This window comes from Podarcis muralis, chromosome 7, assembly GCF_964188315.1.
Source record: "Podarcis muralis chromosome 7, rPodMur119.hap1.1, whole genome shotgun sequence".
In the NCBI taxonomy this organism is placed as follows: Eukaryota; Metazoa; Chordata; class Lepidosauria; order Squamata; family Lacertidae; genus Podarcis; species Podarcis muralis.
The window spans coordinates 33,926,168-33,951,816 of record NC_135661.1 but is presented as its reverse complement, the minus strand read 5'-3'; the positions used below and the strand labels follow the sequence as shown (position 1 = coordinate 33,951,816).

Here is a 25,649-nt window from a genome sequence, read left to right as displayed (position 1 = left end):
AGGCAATGGGGGAAGGAGAACAAGAGTCCTCTGAGGACTTTGAATTAGCCCCGCTTTAAAAGAATAACACACTTTGTAGCATAGGACTGAGAAAAGTCCCATATGATAGTATGGCTTTTAATCAGATAAAAGATTACTAAATAAAAAAGAATGGATGCAAATTCCCCTGATGTCTGGAAATAATAAAGCATGCACACGTATGAGCCACACATATTACTGTAAGATTTTATCCCAGCAGGAACAAAATAAAGATAATTAAAACCAACAGGACCACCTAAACTACTGTACTTTCTGTCTCTCTGTATTTCAGGGCAGGATGAGCAATGAGAAACGGCTCGTCTGGTTTCCAAAAACAGCAGCAATCAAATTTCATTTGCAAAGGCTACATAGTTGCATGTACAAAAAGGCCAGCTTACCTGTAGCCTGTCAACATGAACCTTTACTCCACCAACAACTCCCTTCTTGAAACTGGCCAGCATGTCAAGTATCGGATTGAATCTGCTTCCCCTAAGAGTTGGGAAATGAAATGCATCAATAGGGCAAACTTGAACCATCTAAAAGTGATAGGAGTTTTTGCATCTGTTGAGGGCTTACCTTATATTGTCCTCCCGAATAAGCACAAGGAACAGGGGGCGGCCATGCATTTTCCAGTACTGTTTAATGAACTGCAAGGCATTCTGCGTAAATACAAGAATAACAATAAATGAGAGGAGGGAGCAGAATGGTGCAACTAGAACACTTCAACTACAGGAAACTCATGAAATGTCAGGTCAGGAAGATTTCATTTATTTTATTTATTTATTTAAAAATCATAAAAGCATTTCTGAACTGACCCAGTGTGGGGATTATTGCAAATGATTTTGCAACACAGAGGGTTTCACTACATGCAAATTGCCAGATCAAGCCATTCAAAAGCCCAAGGACCAAAAGGAAACGAACAGAGAAATGACATTTGGTGCATGTTGTTCCGAAGTTCCCAGAACAGCCCTTATGAGATGCTGATTGGGAGTCAACAAAATCTCTCATTGAAGAGCAGCATTTCAACTGCTGTCTCTCCCCATGGCCCAGCCAAGAAAGGTCTCTTTTAACAGGTGACCAGTTTTCTGTAACTGCCCCCTTGTTGCATCAGTCACACTTCTACCTATCCATGAATGTATGACTCTGACGCCCACCTATGCAAGCATGTGTTGTTACCAACTTCAATTAATTTAATATCCACCATCCCCATATGGTGTCCAGCCTTCTCTCTCATAGCATAGAACACTGCAAATAATTCTGAATTTCACAAAGTGGGTGATAGTGGGTGACTACTCTGCAATACTTTCCAATGACTGCTGTAAAGCTGTAACGGGACCCCTGACCATTAGGTCCAGTCGTGGCCAACTCTGGGGTTGTGGCGCTCATCTCACTTTATTGGCCGAGGGAGCCGGCGAACAGCTTCCAGGTCACGTGGCCAGCATTACTAAGCCGCTTCTGGTGAACCAGAGCAGCACACGGAAACAATGTTTACCTTCCTGCCGGAGGGGTACCTATTTATCTACTTGCACTTTGACCTGCTTTCGAACTGCTAGGTTGGCAGGAGCAGGGACCGAGCAACTGGAGCTCACCCCGTCACGGGGATTCGAACCACCAACCTTCTGATCGGCAAGCCCTAGGCTCAGTGGTTTAACCCGTGTCCCAATGACTGCTGTAGTTGCCCTTTAATATTCTATTATACCTCTTTTCTCAAGGCTGTCTATCCTCTGCCTTCATGTTTGCCCTAGATGTGTCATTTGAAATGTTGGAAGTGTTCTACATCTGTGTAGGGAAAGGCATGCAAACCCCACTGAAGTTCTTGTGCAACTCCAAATGCAGCAACATTCACTGTGCTGTGAACATGAGATCTGTGCACCCCCAATTCTGGCTTCCCCAGAATTAAGACAGTGAGGCTTAGTTTCAAGTAAGCAAACATGGAGTTGTAGCCTCAAAATGTAAACTGTGTTCCCTCCTTATGAGGATTGCAGCCTAATGAGCCATTGCTTAAGTTTTAAAATGTAAAACATTTAATGGGCACCAGGTTTTACATGTGCACATTTACACCTACCTTAATGTCATCAATCAGCATCATCACATCCTGAGACATGAAGAAATCACTTAGATCAAAGATTATTGGGTAGCAAACAACAGTCTTGCCAAGGATTCGATAAATCTACCGAAAGGGAAAAACAAACATTTCCTTTAATACTGTATATAGGATGCTGTTAACCAAATCTTATGAAGAAGAAAAAATCCATATTCTGTTTTATAATTAAAACTCGGCACTAAGACAAATCATGCAAATGAAGGAAGCTTTCATCTCCATTTTGAGTGTGGCATAAACTTTCATAGACAAGTGCCTGACTTTATCATATGCATGAAAATTTTCAGGCAAGTAACCACAGAGGTGACTTTTCCTTAAAGAATCTGGGCAAAGCCTTTGGTAAACTTGAGCCATGTGAATTGCTTTCAGAGTTTAGAGGATAATTCAATTGTCCTCCAATATTTACACGCAGACCTCCTTCATTATTCACATTAACGAAAGCATGCAGAAGAGCCATTTCTTGCACGGACCTTTGATGTTCCAAGGCAGCCTACTGGTCGGTCAGGTCTTCCCGAGAGTCCCAGTTTGTCATTGACCCCCAAATGGAAGTAAGCCTGTAAAAACATCACAATGCACAAAGTCTAATGCACGAAACACAGCTTGCATGCTGTTTGGCAGTATTTATTTGCTACTGGAATCCAACAGGCCTTTTTAAAGTTCTAGCTAGAAATAAAAGATTTCAAACTGGCTCCAATTAAACATAAATACTTTTTACTGATATAATAGTCCAAAAATACAGTCTAACATAAAAAATACTGGGGAATACTGGGCCATACAATGTTAACTTAAATTCCTCAATGGGCTTTCAAGAGGCCCAGGGGGGGAAACCAGAAGAGTTGCACAGGTGGACTCATAGGAACTAAAGGAAGGGGTCCAATGGACCCTTATAGCGTAACAGGGTTTGGTTTTCCTAAAATAACTTTAAAAATAAGAAATCACTGTTGCAGGTTTGTGCTGTTAAGATAAAGTCAGCTTGCAGCAGAATTAATCCCTGATGGAAAATTTACTCCCAGGTGCAATGAGCCCCTATACGGATCTGTAATACATGTGTCTGTGCACATGTGTGTGTGTTGCCATTGTATACAAAGAAATGTAAAGGGTATTCTTAAGGGATTGAAGTAACAACCAAATGATGCAGGTAAGATGCCGTTTTCCCTACCTGAATTTGATAAGTTGTTGGGGTTTGAAAAGAGCCCAGCCTTTTCAGTGGTGGCTTCCCACTTGTGGAATGCCCCCACCCCCACCATGGAGAGGCTTGCCTTGGGCCAGAATTACATATTTTTATGCGCCAGGCAAAATCATTTCTTTTTCAACAGGCCTTTGGCTTTTAATTATCTGTGGCTGCCTTGAGCAGGTAGGATGTTTTAATTCTGTCTTTTTAAAATAATACTGTCTTCTAGATTTGTCTTCGTTTTCTCTTAGGACAATTTTAATGTGTTTGTTTGTGGATACATTGTTTATATATTTGAGTGTCCTTGGTGAAAAGCGACCAACAATTTAAACTAAAAACAAACTAACAAATAAATAAATAAATAAATGTCCCATTCATTTAAATAGAAGTAAAGCCTTGATAAGTTAAACACTCACTGAATTGTGTGTGTGTGTGTGTGTGTGTGTGTGTGTGTGGTACTCATCAATATGGAGTACCAGCACCTCTCTCTTTTTTGCACTCTCGGCACTTTTATCACTATATGAGTACCAACACCTCATTTCTTTTACCAAAAAAGGAGCACTGGTTGAATAGATGTATAAATGGTTGAATATATACATAAATCGTTGACATATATTTCAAGCAGCTGCTGGGGTAAATAGCAGCCCCCTTAGCTTGGGAAGCAGGGTCTTAGCTGGGATGGGTCGGTGTGGTTTCTGGAATGACTAATCCTTAGGTCTTACGATTAGATGCTCCTTCAGGCTAAAAGAGGATATTTATGGTCTCTGAGAGAAGAGATGACAAGTGAATGTGAACAGGAGAGGGAAATGATCTGGAACACCCAAAAAAAATAAAAAAAAAAAATTCACCAGTTAGTACTTTTTGCACACAAGATAGCTTCACTGAACACATTAACTCTTAGGGCCCTTGCCAAGGCAATCCATCTGCTGCTTTCTGAGCCAAGTAGACTACAGGGAGCATGGTCAATGGTTCTGCAGCAGAGTGACCTTTTTAGAAATTAAAGGTCATCTTGTTACAGAATATCTAGGGAAAGAACACCCTCTTTCCCACTAGGAGGGTGTGGAGCTACTTGGAAAGAAAAGTGAGCACAGGAAAGGATTTCGGAGAGAGTGGCTCCTTGTCTTTTTAAGAGTGGTTAGAATGAAACTTGGAAGATACCAGACAGAAGAAAGAATTTTTTGTGCGCCCCACCCCCCCTTAAAATAAAAATCCTGTCCATTACTGAATAGTGAAGCTTTATCATCACCATTATGAAACTTATGGACAAACAATATTGATAAGAACGCTTCATTATTCAACGAAGATTACCTGAATAACATTATTCAATACATTGAACTTGAGATTACAACAGCACCAGGAGCATTTCTTGCTCTTAAGTACAAGTACTGAACACATATTAGAGATTTCCTAGATACCAAAGAAAGTACATCATCTACTGCATCTCGCCATGATTCATTCCCACCTTATTTCTAAAGTTATTCCCAGTTTTGTAATTAAGTGTGTGTTTACTGAACAACAACGGACATATTTCGGAGAGTTTCAGGTATCGCTGGAATGGAACAGACACCAGATGATTCATCACAGCATAGGAAGCATATTTAGTAAGCAAAGAAACAAGAGGTCTACCTATAATGTTGAAAACAATGTCTTACTTTCACAAGCTCCTGTTGTGGCCATATCTGGATGGGCTCAACCTGCTGAGGAGTCTGTGTCTGGATTCCGTATGTGTTCAAGAAAACCTGCAAGCTTTTTTAAAAAAACGGAAATCACAAGGAATTCAAATGCAGCAGAACTGGAGCCTCCTATTAAATATGGATCTTGGTAGCAACTGGCTTTAAAAGAAATACTGGATTTCACACCTAGAATGCAATCCACCCCACAGAGGCTGTAAGACTGTGATGAGACTGTTAGAAATAGGATGTCTTAGTGTGTCAGAACATGTGCTAAAGCCAGCAAGCCAGCAAATGTGTGTTTGGCAATACCTATTTCTCAAAATGTCTCCTTAAAGAATTAAACTATCAAAGGCTACTAGAGCCAAGCTGGGACCACATGGGATAGTTGCTACCAAAATCCATCATTTCCTGGAGCTGGGGAACTTAACTGGAGTCGGGGAGGGTTGTCTACAAAAAAAAAATGAGCCCAAGGACACATTTGGAAATCTAATAAACAGTTGTGGGCATCACAAACTACCCATTTCACAGAAGAAAAACTGGGAATCCTCAGCACTAACCCCCAACAAGCAAAACAACTCCATCCAATCAGAACAAGTGAAACAGAGGCAAACAGCTCCTCCCCTGAAAAAAACTTAGGCACCCCTGCATCACACCAGCAGAAAGCAAAAAAAAATTTTTTTTAAATTAGCAAACAGGTGAGACAGGGACCATTAGAGAGTTGGGCGTCTCAGGGCACGTTGGGGACTCAGCATTAGAACAGGAGATTTGAGCTGGATCCTGAAATTCAGCACACAGAAATTGCTGCTCTTTTGAACAAGAAAAGGCACCAAGCCATGTTCCTAATATGTATACCAAGTCTGGTCAGTCCAGGGGATTCATACTGCCCAATAGTCTGCAGATTGTTCTTATAAGAATACTGCACACTGTTTTGCCCGAAAACAGCTCTGAGGCTTGAGCATTCACAATCCCATGTAGTCCATCAAAACATTTCTAAGTCTCAAATCACAAAGTTTCCGGTTCAGACAAACAAGTCTCCAAATAATGCATTCAAATCCAAGCACTGAGGCTCAGATCACTTATCTGAATGGCTTACCGTTGGCTTTCAGCAATCAACGCGACTTGGACCACCAGGTCATTTTCGAGAGGACCCTTAAAACGCAAGAGTAAAACCAACGTTTTTATTGGTGGAATGTGTTGGCTGATTGTGAGCCACAATGAGATACAAGGACAACATGAACAATAACCATTCATTAATATGATTGACATCGTCTGGCCGCATTGCTGCTTTCCCTCGCTCTTTATTGCCCACTAATCAATTTGACGGTGCAGACAGGGAAATGGAGCACCAGGGAGGTAGCACACATAAATCTCAATGCCACCTGAGGAGCTGAATTGTCAATGCACTTTTGAGTGATGCAATAGTGGGATGTTAAGGACAGGTTCCTTCATTTATTTATTTTTTACTATTTTTGCATCAAAAGCGAAGGGAGGGGAGAGAATCAACAGCATTTGATTTATTAGGCATACCTTGCATCATTAACAAAACAAAACAAAACCTTCATGTATTTTGCCAAGAACTGCAAGTCTATTGGTGATTTTCCAGCACCAATGATGCTTTCATCTGCTGCACACACTCCTCATAGCAAAAAATGTACAATGACAGTATATATGGCGCTCCTCTACCTAAGATGGGAGCGCGATGACCCCCCTGCGCATTCCTTGGAGTACACAGATCAGATCTCTACAAAGGAATGAACAAATATGGTTGAGTGTCCATTTCTACATCGGAGCATATGCCAATCTCTGAGGTGAGGCATGTGTGCAAATAGGTTATATCAGTAATTATTTAAGTTTCCCTCTCCATATTCTTAAATAACACAAGTTAAAGAAACCTTATTACAGGGGTCCCCAACCTGTGGCCCGCAAGCTGCCTAGAAACTGATCCTTTAGTTTATTCTCACATGTAATATTGTATTTCCAGATGTTTATAGAGGTTTGGTTTTATTTTATTTATTATATTTCCATGCCACTTTTCATTCTTGTGTAATGCCCTCTCATCAGATGTCAAGGAGATAAAGAACTACACAATGTTAGAAGGTAGCCCTGTATTAGGAAGTTTTAAACATTTGATGTTTTATTATATTATTATATTCTGCTGGAAGCTGCCCAGAGCGGCTGGGCAGTGTATAAATAATAAAATTCTTATTCTTATTATTAAATGAACTGCAAAGTGACTTACAAAAACAAAACAAAAAATAACATTATAGAACATAACAGATCATCACATATATAGCATAAATCATATAGATGAATTAACAAATCATCAGCAAAGCAATTATATATCATCAGTAAAACAATAACAGTAAAATGCTATTAACAAAATAACTAGGCAAAACAGCACAATTACAACGAATAATATATTATAGCATTCATAAAGTATTACATCATTCATAATCTATGAAATATTAACAACATTAACAAAATAGCAACCAGAAATAAGCAAAACAGAAAACAAACTGCTGAATTCACATACACTCTCTCTCCACCCCCATGACTCATAATATTTCACTCCATTCAGCTCCTTAATATACACATAGACATAATGCCCATGGCAGTAATGCCCTTCTGCAGGTTTCTTGGGCTGGAGGTGGGGCAGCACAGGTCATTCCATGATGACAGACAATGTCTCTCGCCCTTCACAGTTCTTCCTCTGGAAGAAATTCTTATGAAGGTGGAGCAAGGTATGCGGAAAAAGCCAGAACAAAGCCTCTATCCCCTCACAGAGGGTACTTTGTTTAACTGTTGATCGTGTTTTACTATGTGAACTCTCTTTGAATTTTTGTAGCTGGTTTTTATGAATACTACTTATTTTGATGCGAATGAGAGTCCTTTAGTTTAGCTGCGTCTTACAGAAATTCTCTGTATTTTTGTATTTGTTTTTTTCTTTGACATGTCTTCTGCTATGCTGTAACACTGCTTAGAGATCTGTTTAAATATAAGTGGCATATAAATTGTCCGTATAAGTTAAAAATCAATAATTGGATGGCAATAAAAAAAAAGCTTAAGAGAAAAGAAAATAATTTCCTTTTTTTTAGCGTGAAGGGTTTTTCATTGGCTAGCTATAACTTACTGTGATGACACTACTTAGATACGTGGGGTTTTTTTTAAGTGGTATATATATTTTTCTAAATCAAAATAAATACATAAATAAAACTATACACAATGCATTTCACTTGCACTACACCTGCTTACCACAGATTGCTGTTTGTTTTAGGTGAAAATCATAGTTGCCATACACCATTGGAAAAAATGTCTGTAATCCATTCCATGGTCAGAGGTGCCCGATTGGAAGTGAGGTGTACATTTTTGTAATGCGGTGGGATGCAAACACTGCTGTTCTCTTTTAATAAATGCAGGGTGCACTGTTGCAAGTTAGCCAGAGCTCCCTGCTTTAAGAAAGTCAGTTTCCCTGGGGATAGCTTGCTATAGCAGATGTTGCGAATTCCATGGCTCTAAAAGGTGTGAGGTTTGCCCTTCTAATGGGTCCGAACGTAACTGTTGAGGAATATGCAAGCTAGTTTTTTTCTGCATGTTTCTGCATTAGCCCACGACTCTTGCAAGGAAGCTGAGCATCACCCTGTCATGTAGCTGTTAAAGGCGTGGAATCCTCTTGCCTAGAAATGAATTGACAACCTTGCTCATAAAGGCCCTGGATTTAGGTGTGTAACTACTTAGAGCTACTCCGAGGGAACAGCTGCAGTCTGTGAGATGGGAGAATACAAGAGCAGAATACTGAAGTCACATCTACCTGAACACTGGGGGTGATTAAATTCCAGTCAGGCAGCTCTGTGTCAGACAAAACAGCATACAGTGCAGTCAGGAAAATCACGGATACTGGTGGACTTCTGCAGTAGGCCATTTCCAGCTGTTATTAAGGAGATTCAGTTTTGATCTGCCTGGCATGACACCATGGTTGTAAGCCTTTTACTCTATTTTTTTAATGACCACTCAACAACAGACTTTACAGTGGGATTCTGGATGTTGCTATTCACTACACCAGACTCCGGGGGGGGGGGGGGGCAAAGTGTGTGCCGCTTTCAGAAAAATAGAGAAATGTAGGGACACAAAAACTGGAAATGTAATTAAATGTGTGCCCTTGTTTTTGGTGGTATTTTTTCTCCTGTTAGGACAAATATAGTCATTTGGGAAGGTGGCCTTGATAAGAATTTTGTACTTCAGATAACAATCAGGGTTGCAGGGGAGAGAGGAGGTTTTTCACAAATAGCGAGAAGTAGGAAGATTCTTATTTGCAATCAAGAAAAGCAGCTGCTCTGGTCTGATATTTTGCATTTTATTTCCCAAAGAAATATATATATATATAAGCAAAAGAATTTCGGTACACAAGTTTAATGGACAAATACTGTCGAGAATAAAAATCTGGTTGCGGTTTTGCCTGATAATAAATGGCTGCTGCTTTTATTTCTCATTTAAATCTTTTTGCTAGTGAGCAGGATTTCATGGATAGCTGCACTTGATGAAGTGCTTTATCAACAAGGAGCTGCAATCTTTTCTCTAGGTGACTTGATGCTTCAGTCATTTTTATTTTAGAGTGCCTGGCTGTGAGAAAAGTCAGTCTGGGAAGTGGGGAGGACTCTGCAAGCAACTCTGTTTGGTGCTTAAAACTGGAATGCTGCTTCTTATTATTACACCAAAAGCAAAAGCAACTCTTTGAAAAATAAAGACGGTGAGAGATCAGACATCTGAAAAAGGCATATTTATTCATCATGACTTATTCATTACTTTTAAAAAAACTGGATTAGGCATACATAGTTGTGTCCACAGGAAAGAAGGAAGGAAGGTTTAGGGACATTTCTGGAAAGCCACTTGGAACTTATGTGGACCCAGAATGAAACTTGGTTCACCAAAAAAAATGGAATCTAATCTACTCCAAAACAGAAGAATCAAGTCAGACAGAGACGAATCCTAATCAGGCCTCCCTGCTCTTAGCCACTCTCTAGGGGGCATGACTTACAGAAACTTCACCAGTCACAGGACTGTTTCAGGTGTAAAGAGCCCCAAGATGTCTCTGCTTAGAAGATCACAGCTTACTCTTACGTTTTTCAAGGCCAGGGCCTCTGCCTACTGCAGGACGTTGAACCAGCAAATGCTGACAATCAAGCAAAATATAACTTATCATCAAAAAATACCTCCCTTGGAATTGCTACAGAGGAAGGCAAACACACTTATGCCACCCACAACTCCGATGGAATTTCTGAAAGACGGATCTTAGCAAATGCAGATCTCTCTCTCTCTCTCTCTCTCTCTCTCTCTCTCTCTCTCTCTGTGTGTGTGTGTGTGTGTGTGTGGCAACCCTAAATCAGAAGCCACAGCACAAATGCCTTCTTTGCTCTGTCAGTCAATAGCCACTTGAGATTAACAGCAATTTCCTATAGTGCAGGATGGAGAACCTGTGGTCCTCCAGATGTTGTTACACTCTAATTCCCATTAGCCCCAACCAGCGCAGCCAATAGTAAGGGGTGGTGGGAATTTTTAGTCCAACAATATCTGAAGGATCACAAGTTCTCTAAACCCAAATGACATTATGGTGACTTTACATGATGTCACAAGCCCAGATGTATCAGAGAAAAATGTCTTTAAAGCACTGTGAAACTCTATAATTTCAATAGACGTACAGAATGAATGTTGAGTTGACACAGCTCTATGCTGGGGTGGTTTTCCAACGGTGCTTGGTCGATGTTCTAGCACATTCAAAACCTGTCACTTTGCTGCACTGACTTCTAGAGGCCTCTATAGGCTTTAGTGGCTCAGCTTTAGCTGTAATAACTGCTAAAGCACTCCAGAGAGATAATGCTGCATTTACAGGCAATCCATTATAAATCACTCAGCAAGGCCTTATTTCTTGTTCAGGATAATGTGGACACATAACCCACAAGGAGTCCTAAGGAGAAAGATCTACAATCACAGTGACAGAATCCTTAAACATGGCACATCTAATTTTATACAACATTCAAGGGAATTTGTGTTTGTTTGTATGCGTGTGTATCTAAAATATCTTGAGTTTTTCGTTCCCCATATAAGCATAATTTGTGCTCATTAGGCTTTGTTTGTAAATCATGGTACTTTCATTAGAACTGAATCTTTTTCAGTACATTAAGAATTCTTTAAAGAGAGCACGGAGACAAAGTTTTTAGAACATGAGTTAAGATAAGCCACTGTGCCCACATTAGAATATGATCTAAGCAGCATTACAAGTGTTAATACAGGCTTGAAAATAAAGCTTTGTTGTTATCTTATACTGCAACAGACCTGCTGAGGATGGAACCAGGCAGTGTAGACTGTCTGTGGTTTCAAGCTCCATCTACACTGCAAACGCGGACAAATTTTATACCACCTTAGCTAGCTGTCCCCCAAGAAAACCTGGGAATTGTAGTTTGGTGAGGTGCCAATAATTTCGTTGAAGATTCCTAAAATACACACTTTGAGCTACAATTCTCAGAGAATCCTGGTGTGTGTGTGTGTGTGTGTGATTGGTGCGTGACCTTAATCAACAGAGCTGAGTTGAATCAAAAGGGGGTAAAAGCTATGAAAATCATTCAGATCTCTCTCAGGATCAGATCATTTCGATGTATACAGGATCCATACTTTTTCTAAAGGTGGGGGAGTCAAGGTGAAAGTGCAACTGTTTGGGTGATCAGCAACAACCCCCAAGTTTGATCAAAGAACTTAGATACTTTCAATACTAAATCCATTCCCCAACCTCTGTCCCTGGGCGTAATACACTATAATACCCAATGATGCACACACACACCTGCTACATCATCACATTGTTCAGCAACATGTAACACTCCTTCCCCACAAAGCAGAAGTGGGAATTCTTCATGGTGGCATGTGTACTGCATGAACCCCAAACCACATGGTGACACAGGCTAATGAACATTCCTGTGAATGTCATATTAACACGGCTAGAAAAATTGTGTGGTCAGTTTCAACTTAGCAATTTTGTTTTTACAATTTTTAAAATTATGATTTCAGTCATATTTATAAGCTGCCTCTGATGGTATGAAGAAGTGGGGCAATTGTGGGTTTAATTCAGAGGCAGGACTGCAACACATAGAGGGTGACAGGCTCCACACCCCAGGCTTAAATAACTAAACCAGCCCACGGAGGGATTTGACAAATCCTAAATATGCTGAACAATCTTCTACCTTCACCACCATCACTAATCTAAGGAATATTTGGCAGCATCAGATATAGCAATGGAAGACTGCAGCTCAAACACACAGGTTGTAAAGCAAGGTTAAATGCAAATGAACTTTTAATAAATGCCTGGTGAATCCATTGTGGAGGGAAGGAAGGAACCTTTTATGACTTATTTATTGGATTTGCGATTCTGTCTGCTTTATGACTGAAGGGGAAATGCTTGAATAAAGATATTTTATGGTGCTGGCTGGAAGAAACAAATCAGCATGTGCCTTCTTTGTTTTTATGGTGATATAATGCCATGATGCACTCCCAAAAGACCAGCTGCACAAAGGGAATGGCCACAACCCAATCTCAATCAAGCCTGTATGGGCTTAAAGGCAAGTCCGTGTGCTGTAGGGTCAGAATTACCAATTTTTGCTCCAAGGTAACCCACATTTTGCACCAAGAAAAGTCAGATTTTGCCTCATATCAATGATGTATATATATAAACGCCTGCATACACTTATGTTGTATGATTTGTTTTTATTTTCATAGCCACATGGAAAGCAAAGCATGGTCTGAAGTTGGTTTACAATCCTCGTTTAGAGGGCAAGTGCCCTTTATTTTTGTCAGTTCTGATATAATGGGAAAGTATGGTTCACTGCAATCCAGAAGTAATTGATTAATTGCAGGAGGGAGCGTGTGAGCTCAAGGCACACAACATTAACCCTTGCTTTGGCATTTGATGGAAGACCCCATTGAATAGGATAGGAGGTGGCATGAGGCAAGGCAGAACTGCCACAAAATGCCTCCTTCTCTCTTCCACCAGAACCCCCACTGGACTTTATGAAGTATGATTTGGCAAGGATCCTATCCGTTATGTTAGCAGAGTGTTTAATGCCAGAGTGTTTGATCACTCTGATGCTCAGTTTACTGGGGGATTTTCTGTTTTGATGCTTTAGTGCAGCATCGTGGAAGCTTAAGCCTTCCAGACCAGCATTTTCCTGCATAGAGTCCTTCATACTTAAATTCCAGCTTTTGGTGCCAGAAAAAGCTGCCTTTTGATAGATTTGGATCCAAGATAACTGCTTATATAAAATGGTGCCAATTACTAGAAAAAGACTTTTGTAATGGCAATCTGTGTTACAACAAACCTTGAGTCTGATTAAATTGTTTTATTACTAATGAGAATAACTTCAATGAACCCCATTAATGAATGGGATTGCTTTTTTAAAAAGTGTTAAATTTGGGCTGATTGATTTTGCTTCCACAAGCCTATCTAACATTATATACATTGAGATGACTAAATGGATTTTTTAATTTGCTTTTGAACAAAATGAGATGGTTTAATTTGATACATTTTGTAGAGGAAAAGGAAGAAAGCACTTTTAAGAAGTGAAGTGGTGTTTGGGTTCTGAAGGCATCATTATTAGGTGAAACGTTTTGTGTTCCAGTTTCAGATTCTATTTTTGGCCGGGTTTTTTAACACTTCAAACCAAACACAGACAGGAGCATCTGTAACTTTTATCTGTACACTATGACTATGAATACATTAGCAAACATTCAGATAAAGTATTTCAATAAATAAATAAATAAATAAAATAAATAAATAAAATAAAATAATGAAATGAAACAAGAGTTAGGGGTATCAGTGAAAGATGTCTGACATTTGTGTCATTTGTGTCATGAGGAAAGAAAAATCAGACTTGACTTTCTTTTCTGTACTGCAGTATACCTAGAACTATTACAATGTGAGCTGTGATCCAGATGGAGCAGAACTGATGGATCCACAGTGAACTATCTCTGAAGGGAACTAAAATGGGTAGCTGGAGGGAGGTTTTGCTCTCCCTGCCCACCTGGTGTGCTTGGTCCACCTTCAACATCCATATCTACTTACGGAAGGGAATAAGCAGGCTTTCACTAGATTACAGTGGTGCCCCGCAAGACGAATGCCTCGCAAGACGGAAAACCTGCTAGACGAAAGGGTTTTCCGTTTTTGAGTTGCTTCGCAAGACGATTTTCCCTATGGGCTTGCTTCGCAAGACGAAAACGTCTTGAAAGTCTTGCGTTTTTTCCCCACTTCCCCCCCCCTTTTCTAAGCCGCTAAACCACTAATAGCCTTTTAGCAGCTAAGCCGCTAAGCCTTTAATAGCCGCTAAGCCGCTAAACCGCTAATAGCGCTAATCCGCTAATAGGGTTGCTTCGCAAGACGAAAAAACCGCTAGACGAAGAGAATCGCGGAACGGATTCTTTTCGTCTTGCGAGGCACCACTATATAATGTTTTGCTGCACTGTTCTGTTTTTAATGGTATGTATTCATTGTTTCTTTGCTTTATTTTGTGACAAGTATTTATATTTCGGTTTCACTATCATCGGGTCTATGCACATTAAGAGGTATAAAATATTATAAATAAATAAATAAAATAATAAAATTAACCTATAGCCATGTGGTTCACATCATAGGCCTATTCACATGGCCCCTCCCATTACACACATATGGGGAGGGGCAGATACACTGAGTGGGTGGAGGGGCTGGCATGTACTTAGTTGACTGATCTGACCCCTAGTGTGCCACTATGTTGCGGGAGAGGAGAGAGCCACTTCTTCAAGAAAGCTTTTCTGAAGACCTGGCTGATGCTACAACCTCAACTGCCCCAAAGTGAGAAAGAGCAAATACTCCTCTGAAAAAATAAACCATGTGGGCATTTTTTTCCCAGCCAGCAGAGGAGAAACACACTGCAACAAACAGGTCCATGAAGTTAAAAGTGACCATAACACCACTTCACCTTGCCATTTATTATCTGAAGTTATAGCTTGCTCTGTTCAGGCGAGTATACCAATCTATTAAAAATAAAATAAAGTTTCGGGCAGCCAGAAACTTTAACAAGCCACTCAAAAGGAATGTCTACCCAGCACTTTCTCTGTGGATGCATAGAGTTCACTTACGCCATCTGAACTCTTAGTATTTGTTTCGTACAGAACAAACCCCAGCAGGGACTAATGCAATATTACTACTGCTGCAACATATTAATAAATGGCACGCCTCTCAACTGTATTTTTTTTTAAAAAAATTAGCTTATTAAACACACTCATACCTGATTTGAATATCTCATGCTAACGTTCCGTTGATCTTGGGGAGGTATGTAACGCTTCACTGGGTCGATATCTTTAACACTTACTAAACCGTCAACTGAAAGCAAATCACCAACAATTCATCATTTGTCTCTTTATAACCAAAAGCATTTGTCATCATTATTACTCTGGAGCATGCAAGAATAAAAAAGCAATGGATTTAAAGTTTGGCATTTGAATAAATCCCCAGAAAAGCGATGGAATGTAGAAGCTGGTATTTCAATGGTTCAATGCATCTGAACATATTTTTCCAGAATGGGTTATCCATACATGGTGATTGTAGCAGGTTTTGTGAATTACAGTGATCGTGAATCCAGTTTCGGCTCATAAGGCTACCTACAAGAAAGCTGCACAGGCTATCCATTCTGATAGAAATATTTTTGAATGTGTACAAAGACCTAGTTCAGAGGTCTGAGATCATTATCTCTGATCTCAGGCCAATAAACCATGAACAAAACATGTGCTCACATACTCCTCCCACAATTCCATCTTCAGCACTGAAGGTGAAGCTTGTTCAAACCACAGTTTCCTGTTACATTTACACCAGGAAACTGTAGCTTAACCCCTGTTTACTCTGGCTTCATGTCCTGGTTAGGAAGCCTTGCTTAAACCATACTTTTCTAATTTGGCTGTGAGAGGAAACAAGTCATACCACCAGTGTTGAAGCTAGGGATATGAGGGGCGAGGCAAGGAGAAACCAGGTGGGTGAATGGTTCATTCTCTGCCCATTAAACGGATTAATCGTTGGTTCAAGAATATTCTATCTCAATTGGGCTAATGTGTTAAATCTGAACTGGCCATCAGGTGACAAACACAGTCTGAAAGTTCTCAAAGTCACACAAATACAACTTTGGAGGCAGGCAGGGGCACATATCAAATCTGAGAAAACTCAAATACTTCTACTTTTGCAGGTGTCTACTTACCAAGAAGTTTTGCAATGATATAAAGCGACTGTCCCCAGAGAAAGAATTTTCCATCTCGCCCATGGTTGCTGGGAAATCGTTTCTGACTGCCAGGGTTTTTCTTTTCCAGTTCAACAAAGTCAGCTGGCACATAATAATACTTAGGTACAACAGGAAAGCCTGCGAAGTTTTAAAATATGTACTTAAAGACATGTAAAATTACATTATTACAAAGTGAGGAAACGTATCCCCCATGCACAACGTAAATGAAGTAAAAACTTGCTGATTGTCGTTCCTAGTTATAATTCGATGCCAGTCAGCTAAGAACACTTAACTGCTATCCTGAGCACAGGTTTATTTATGTCTCTCTTCTTGACTGAACAGATGCAGTGCCTATAAACTGGTTTCGAAAAAATAGTAAAGTTTTACAGATGGGAGGGGAAAAAATCCCCTGCATTTCTTTAGAGGTACTATTGTGCCTCAGAATAATCCCCTGCATTTCTTTAGAGGTACTATTGTGCAACAGAAGAGAAAATATGTACAACTGCTATTGGTAAAGGAGTACAAAAGCTTCAGGCAAGAATAAAAATGAACCTAAGTCTTGGATTGAAAAAAGTAGAAGGCTGATGATAAGCAAAAATGTTTTCAGTCACTTCTGATGTATTTATCAGTGAAAGAGAAAATACATGAACTAGTTGTGGATTCTTGCATTTAAGCTACTGTCCTCTACAATAAGGCTATACACTTTTAATTCCCATGTGCTATTTAAAGGGTGCACTTGAGTTTTCTTGTGCAAACAAGGAACAAAATGGAGAGGAGGGTTGGTTACACTGGAAGAAGTCTGCCTGTTTGCACCTTCTTGCTAAGGTCAAACTAGATGTGACGGTGGCAGTGCCATAAAAAGTGCAGCATGGACAGAAAAGGGCAAGAAAAGTCTCCAATTGCCTGCAGTTCTTTCCCTGTCCACCGCTCTCCCTCTTTTAAAGTTGCTTTCCACTCTGTGATTGGAAGTAGAGATAAGCAGGTCGAGTAGGGGGGGAATTGCAAACACATCTATTTTACAGAAGCAGCAAGATAAGTGTATGACCACCTCACATCTAGTTTCACCCTAGAACTTTTGTGTAAATTGAGCATGTGAATACAGCACAAAGTAATCCCAATCAAAAGTACTGTTTGGAGTCTTTAGCAGATGAACGTGATGTTAAACTGAAACTTCTTTAAAATAGGGAGTCCCCCCCCCAAGTTTTGCCCTCATTAACTGCGCTTCAACAGTTATTAATCAGAATATTGATTATACTGTACAGGGTGAGTGAGGGCATGTGTATGTATTTAATGAAATCAAATATGACCACACACACACAAAAAGTGCAATGGAAGTTAAATGCTATGTCAGTAGGGGTGCTATGTATGAGATTATAAGCAAAATTTTTGTTCAGTAAATGATAGATCTTCCATAATTTATGTAATAAGAAATGGGAAGGAGCAACATCTCAGGCATTCTTCCCAAATTGTTTAAGTTGCAGGAGGCAGCTGAGATAAGCATAAGATGCAGTCCAAAGTCTGGAGAAAGCAATCACTGCCCTTTTCTGAGCTGCAAAGAATACTGATTGGGTATCCCATATGCCTCCTGTGGATTTTAGTTACTGTATGAAGGAACTGAAACTACCTTTTCACGTTTTCAGATTGGAAAGGGTTAGAAGGCAGGTGCCAGAAAAGGGAGTGAGAAACAACTACATAGAGAAAGGGAAGCGAGCAACTATTGCCATGCCTAGTGTGGTCTCTCCATCCTCTGATGTACCAAACTGCAACCAGTGTATCATATTCATGGCTAACCACCTCTATTGACAGAAGGAATTAAAGCACATATATTATGGAAAGCTTTTCCATGCTTAAAATAATAATTTTTAAAAAATGGATCACATGCTTAGGCTTTTCTAATTACTAGCTATAAGGTCTCTCATGCAACTGAGTAAATAACAGCAGGAGTGGGGGCGGGAAATGATTCTGGCGCAAACCTAACATTTAACCTATCAGCGTTTCTTTCACCAGTTAATGAACTCCATTTTATGATGAGCCATATTTTACTGGAGAAATGAATCACGTTTTATGTTCACACTTGGCCTGGAGCTCTGCTTTTGTAAGAACATAAGCTTATTCTCTGGGATTTGATCTGCACTCGCTACAGTTCCACGCTGTAGGGCCACCCCCATCATTTGCATTTGCAAAAGTTCAGATTTCTCCAGTGTCACTGCTGCACCATACCTTCTGCTGATTGCTGTAGCAATGGATCCAGAAGCTCTTGATATTCTTTGACTTGCTCAGTGTTACCCTTGAAGACTCCTAAAAGCAATTCCAGGAACAATTAAGGAAAGATAGTGCTTATGATAAGTGTCAGCATCATTTCAGATATTTTGCGCCGTGATGGTTGGACGGGAAGGCCATTTTTGAAGTGCTCTTGTGAGCAATAATGGGGTCATTCAAATGGGAACTAGTATCAGGGAGCCTTGGGCTCATGTGGGGCCTCCTGCCTTGTTCAATTAGTGATTTCCACCCCGCAAAACATAGTTTGCCATTTTATCCAACCCAGCAAGCTGTGGTCTAGTTCAAACACCATTAGAGTTAAGAGCATGAGCCTTGATCCTTGACTACAGTTTGAAGTTGGGTTGTTTGGACAATCCACAATTAAAACTAAACTAACCAGTTTGTCCCAGTTCAGTCATAACAACAAACCAAAGTTGGTTGAAATGCTTCTGATCTCATTTTCATGACTGCACCATAGAAACAAAGGGAAATATGCCAGCATGAGGCTCATGCATGTAATGTTAAACCATGGTTTAGGGTTCCATGTGACTACTGACTATGTTTTGTGCTTGCTTGCAAGTTAGGATCTAATTCTGGCAATCCGGTCAAGAGCAAAACATAGTGCAGGCAAATTGGCAAAGTGTGATCTGCTGCAAGCAAATGTCAACACGAATGGGAGATTATGAATTTCAAACTCTTCAGTGCTTGAACAATCACAGTGAATTACAAAATCTGTTCCCTTTCCATGCTCTTCTCAATCTAGCTACCACAAAAGTCCACAAAATCACTTTTTGATGTGTTGCATTCATCCCCGCTACTTTAGTGTCTCTTGGCTGAAAATAAATTCCCCTCTCAGGTAGAGGTAATGCAGTGGCAAATTGACTTCCTACATGCTCTTAGGATCACAGTGTTAAGCTGTGATCAGTGTGGATTTTCATTTGGTGACATTTGTCTGTAATTCACACTTCTTGGCTGTTCCATTTCCCCCTTTCCTAGAAACTAAATTACATATACAATTCCAGATTTCATATTTCCTTTAAGACCAAGGCTGCAAAGCAAAAAAAAAATATTTCTTTTGAACTAGATGAGGTTTCAGCTAGAGTTATTTTTACCAGTAGTTATTCTCACCATTTTTTTACAGTGCTGTGGCTTTAGGCCCTGCTTCCATAAATGAAAATCCAAATGGCAGATACAAAGGAATTTTCTTACTCGGTCAAACAAAAAGATCCATCTAGTTCAGCATTGTTTCTAGTATGGACAGCCAGATGCCTCTCTACATCAACAGGAGCAGCATCTGGCATACTGTCTATATACAGGCATGCTCCATTTAGCCATAATGGCTAATAGTAATTGATAGACTGATCCTTCATGGAGTTGTCATCACCAAACCTAAGGTACTCTATCAAGCAGCCATTACATTACATTACACCAGGCTGAAAAGGTAGGTGGAAAGAGAAGAGATGCAGGGTCATTCAATGGACACAGCTGAGAGACCAGCAACTTTTGGCTTCTCCTCTTTTTGAACATTCCTACAGCATCCGGTCATTAGAAGAACTAGTAACAAAGAACCTGTACCTGAGTTTGCTTATTTCCTCCTCCCTCCCTATTAATTTTCCTTTTTGCCCTCCCTTTTTAGATTAAAAGTTTTAGATGAAAAGTACTGCCATTACTACTATTATATAAGGTGCTGTGCATAATAGATTCTATTCTGTTCCTATCCAGAGGGCTCAAATTCATAGTCTTCTCTGATTTTTAATTTGCTTTGCTTTGCTAATTATTCAACATGCAAATGCCTCTTTCAATGGACACAATCTGGATTACTGTCCTGGAAAGATACATTTAAAAAAAAGCTGCTCTTGTACAGTGGTTAGGAGTATTAAATCTGAGCCAGGAAGTACTTATTCAAATTTAACTTAAACCATAAACTCAGCTAGGAGACTTCTGGCAAATCACCATCTCAGCAAGCTTCCCACATGAAAAATGGGGATAATAATACCCACTTACCTTACACAGGTTTTATAAAAGATTTATGACACATATATGCTCTCATTAATCATTCAAAAGGTGCTAACTACATGCCAGGCCTCACAAGACTTTAGCTAGGAATTCTCTTTTTGCATATTTCCAATGCTGCATGAATATTGAGAAAAAATGCAATATTGTATGTTCGCTACAGAACACATTGGAACTTAGGTTTCGGAAGGGAGTTTTTCCCAGCCCTTCATAGAGATGCCAGGGATTGAACCTGGTCCCTTCTGTATGCAAAGCATGTGCTGTATCACTAAGTTACATCCTGATCTGGAAACTCTAATGTCCATCAACTTACAGGAGAAAATGGAATCCATGCTTTTGCTGCTGAAACTCCAAATGGAGAATTATGATAATTTGCTCATCTCTTAACTTCGCAGATTGAGGGCAAAGAGCCCCAGGAGAGACTTACGCATGATAAATACAAAGAAAACCCCACAAGCTCACGGCTAAGATGAAATCAAACTATCTAAGGAACCTGCATGCCAGCATTCTCTCCTCATTCTCTCGTTTTAATTTAATTGTTTAATCTCACAAAATGGGACATGATAAAGTTTTATAAAACTATGAATGGTGTGCAATGGGAACGGTATGGAATGACTGGATGGCTAAAAAATGTTTCATTCTTTCAGATAACAACTAAGGCTTTTAGAGTCTCCCAATGAAATTGATGGCTTGTAAGAAAGTATTTTATCAGTTTGACAAGAGAAAATATTTCAAACAATGCGTAATTGACTTGTGGGAAATGTGATGACTGCAATTAGCTCAGGTGGCTTTTAAAAATGGATTAGAAAATGGGCGGTCCATTAACAGCTACCAGGTATGGAAGCAAAGCGGAGGCTTCACATTCAGAGGCCATGTGTCAGCTGAATATCAGCTGCTGGGGATAAAGACCCAGGGGAGGTGAATGCTTTCATGCCCTGCTTGTGGCTGTCCTGAACCTATCAAGCTGGCCACTCCTGGAACCATGATGCTGGACAAAATGGACATTTGCATGGCAAATCAATTCATTAGGGCTACTCAATAAATTAGTACTTTTGAAGCAAGTTACAAGGACACTGATGGTACTGAGAGGAGGGGTGGCTAATGTGTCCCCCCCGCCCCCCGCCAGCATGACCAACAATCAGGAATGATGGGAGCTGTAGTCCAGCAATATCTGGGGGGGGGTCACAATGATTTAGAGACATGCCTAGAGCACAAGGGAATCTCATGAGTGTACAGCTTTCTTCATTTGTTTCAATTGATATCTGATCCACTTCTGCATTTTGAAGTGGATTCTGTCATTTCCACCTCACAAGATCTCGTGAAAGCTCCACAAGATCTCGTGAGATCTCACTGGAACCTGCTGCTGCCACTGCTTTGCGGGCGCCACTGTGGAACCCGGGTAAGGAAGACCTGGGAGAGGCAGGAGTTGGAGAACATCTTCCCATTTGGCCTCAGGCGGCAAAACAGGACATGCCGTTGCTGATGACAAAAACAAGAGAAACTCAGCTTAAAGTATTTGCAGTGAGGAGACGTGCGGTGAAGGGACAGAACAGAACTTTTGAAATTTTCCTGGCCATAAACAAACCCAAGCACTCTTCTCAGAAGTAAAAACTGATGTGCAGAATGGAGCATTGCACACTCAGATATAAAATTCATAACAGAAAATAAGTTTATTCTACAAGAGCTGAAATCATTCCATTAGTTATACTTTGGCAGCAACATTGTCCCTGAAAACCTTGGCATAAGTAGATTATAGCCTTCCCTCTTGGATTGCTAAAAACATTTTATTACTGAATTCCAAGACTTATCTCTGACAGAATAAGAAAGTAAAGTCATACTTACCATCAATCATCATGAAAATAAAAAAGAGAGGAAATTCACACTCAATCCCATCAAAGAGCTGAAATTAGAAAAGGGGCGAATTTAAGATGCATTTGTGTTGCTTCTGAAAATCTATTCAAATTTCCCACTACATCAAAGAAACTAAAGATAAACATGAAAACAAATTATTCATTTAGATGCAACAACTTTTTTTTTAAAAGGAGGGGGGAAATTTCAGCTTGCTGCAAAAAGATTCACAGGACTTTCAAAAAGTGTTGTAGCCTAATTTTATGCACAAAATGCATCACAGGCTTTTTATTCTCTGCAAGGAAATTTTCATTTGAATTGAAAAAGGCAAAAACAAAAGCATTTGCAGGAAAAGCAAGGATTCTATTCAGACAGCCTTTAATGGCAAACATTAATACTCTGAAGCACATAGAAATTTGGTTATTAATACACTCCAGCCTGTAGTCAGCTGTGAAATTAAATAAAATGATAAATAACTCAGCTGTTTGTTAGGGGGAAACAAACTGTACATTGAGTTTGAAATGTAAGCACATTTACCTCTAAACAAATCAATCAGGGAGAAAAGTGCTGATGCAGCACTCCTGGGTACTGCACACCCAAAGCTACCACAACCATCTCCTTCGCTAAAAATAGATTGCAAAGAAGTGCCAAGGCTAATGGTTCATATGATTTGCTGGCTCTTCTCTGCTCCCCTTTATAGAATGAAGTTGTTCTCCATTTTGGAAGTTTTTGCAGGGATTAAAAGAACACTTGAAACTAAACCTCTGTCTTTCTCCACAGATTTCACTAAACAAAATCAGGATTAAAATAGTTAAACCAGGCTTAACTCAAAAATGTAAGTTCTCATGTACCACTTGCCCTGCCTTACTTCCTCCCCCTACCCCCATTCCCACTCATAGGGATAATCTGTCTTGAAAGACGGCTCACATCTCAATTCATTCTTGGGTGGAGCATGTCAGCACACAGAGTGGAGATGTACCACGCCTGAGCAATTAAGCATGGTGGGTGGCGCTGTGGCGCTGTGGGTAAAAGCCTCAGCGCCTAGGGCTTGCCAATCGAAAGGTCGGCGGTTCGAATCCCCGCGGCGGGGTGCGCTCCCATTGTTCGGTCCCAGCGCCTGCCAACCTAGCAGTTCGAAAGCACCCCCGGGTGCAAGTAGATAAATAGGGACCGCTTACTAGCGGGAAGGTAAACGGCGTTCTGTGTGCGGCTCTGGCTCGCCAGAGCAGCGATGTCACGCTGGCCCCGTGACCCGGAAGTGTCTCCGGACAGCGCTGGCCCCCGGCCTCTTGAGTGAGATGGGAGCACAACCCTAGAGTCTGTCAAGACTGGCCCGTACGGGCAGGGGTACCTTTAATGGGTCAGGAATTAGGGAGTTCAGTGACATAGCATGTACATTACATGTATAAGTTCCAGATTCCATCCCTAGCATCAAAACACAGGGCTGAGAAAGACTCTACCCTAAAACACTGAAGATTGCTGGCAGTCAGTGAAGACAATATTGAGCTACATGGACCAATGATCTGGCCTGGTATAAGGCACCCATAAGAATGGGTCACAGAACTGTATACTCCCTCTCCTATATAAATGAAGCTGCTGGATAATGAGCCCAACCAATGAGCTGCCCAGTCCCTTTTGGTCTTTTGAGACTGGACATGAGTTTCCAGGGTCTCCTCTTTCCCAGGCCTGCCGCATGATATGAGTCAGGCAATTACTCCATCTAGCCGTACATTGTCTGCACTGACTGGCAGCAACTCTGCATGATTTCAGACAAGGTTCTCTTCCAGCCCTCACTGGAAATGCCAGGGGTTGAACCTGGGACCTTCTGCATGCAAAACAGATGGAGCTGTGGCTCTACCAGAAGGTGCATCGCAAACTTTAGAATCACAGAACTGTACTTTTAGAAGGAACTTGAAAGCCATCTAATCTCACAACCAAGACTGCTAATGGATTACCTGGAACCAATTTCAATTATAGTGAAGTTGCTTGGTAATCTATACAGTAAACATTGCTCTAAGGCATCAAGTCCCAAAAACAGTAGTTGCAATAGCTTCTTTCCATTAAGTAAGGGGTGGGGAACCTTTTCAGCCTGAGAGCCACATGGCCAATCTTCCAGAAGCCACATGCCAGTGGTGGGGAGGGCCAGGGGTAAAAGTAGATGTGACTACAGGCAAAAGCAGGAGTAATGGATGTGACTCTTGTATAGTGGACTACATTCCAGGTAGGAAAGTCAAAGTTTTTACAAACACACTCATCTCAACATCAAGGTCAGCAAGACGACACATTCCAGGGAAAAGGCGTGTGTGAAGCAAGGCTGGTGAGACCTGGGGTGTGACCTAGGGTGAGATGGGGTGGCCTGGGAAGAGTCCTGAGGGTTAGAGAGGCCCAGAGGACCTGAGGTTCCCCACCTCTGCATTAAGATAAAAAATAAATATTTTGACAGGTGGGAATGTAAGAGGAATCAACAAGGAAATCTGATCAAAAGTAACCTAACATTAGAATTTTTTGTTAAACCAATAGATTATATAGGAAGCACTAATAGAATCTGCACTCAAGCATACACAACCATGTCAGTACAGTGAAGCTAATTAGAAATCTGAATCTGACATTCAGAGTCAAGGTAATTAATAGTTTAAAAATTATTCACAGTGGGCAAACCTGGAATTTCCTTGCCTGGTAATCATAAAAAACACATTTCAATGAAGAAGGAACAAATCCTATACACAAGTGTACATCAAACATTTGGGCACACATAAGCCAATCCTTTCCAGTATCACATGAACAGACCCTTTACCTTAATTTCTGCTGGTTTGTAATAATGTCGATTTTTGTCCTCCAATGCAGTCCTATAGCCATCTCTCAAAAACCGTTTGAATCCGTATTTTCCTTTCAGCTTCCTAACCACCTTGTCAATTGTTTGGCTGTACAAAGCTTCATCATCCACAGCAAAGGCAGGATAGCTAATACAGGGCAGGAGGGCAGCATCAGTGTTCTGGCAGAAGAAAAAGGGATGTTTTCTAAATTATGGATGATACAGAGCGAAATGAAACATGAAAATGGAATCTAGATAATGGGAACTACTTATCTATGTTTTAATACATAGGTTGGAAACTTTGTTGGCATGGCAAACCAAATCTTAATCTCCCCCACCCCCACAAGTCAACTTTGACCGGAGGGGTGTCGTGACCCACCTGTTAATCATCTGATGTCATAATGACATCAGGTGATTGTCAGGCAGGTTGTCCTATGCACAGATGAAAGTTGGCACACTGGCATGGCAGAGAGTT

At 40.5% G+C, this 25,649-nt stretch overlaps 1 protein-coding gene across 11 annotated transcripts in view; it reads right to left on the bottom strand.

Annotated features, from left to right (window-relative positions):
• Positions 1-25,649, bottom strand: part of PHKB (phosphorylase kinase regulatory subunit beta) — a 135,751-nt gene that overhangs the window by 35,371 nt on the left and 74,731 nt on the right. For all 11 annotated transcript variants that reach the window (XM_077931519.1, XM_077931513.1, XM_028740223.2 and 8 more), the window contains 11 exons: positions 25,157-25,354; positions 22,357-22,414; positions 18,463-18,540; positions 16,222-16,380; positions 15,262-15,356; positions 6,057-6,112; positions 4,943-5,036; positions 2,590-2,673; positions 2,084-2,188; positions 595-677; positions 417-507 (listed from right to left, as the gene is read on the bottom strand). In XM_077931519.1, coding sequence (XP_077787645.1) covers positions 417-507; positions 595-677; positions 2,084-2,188; positions 2,590-2,673; positions 4,943-5,036; positions 6,057-6,112; positions 15,262-15,356; positions 16,222-16,380; positions 18,463-18,540; positions 22,357-22,414; positions 25,157-25,354 — 1,101 coding nt within the window. The remainder of the gene's footprint in view (positions 1-416; positions 508-594; positions 678-2,083; positions 2,189-2,589; positions 2,674-4,942; positions 5,037-6,056; positions 6,113-15,261; positions 15,357-16,221; positions 16,381-18,462; positions 18,541-22,356; positions 22,415-25,156; positions 25,355-25,649) is intronic.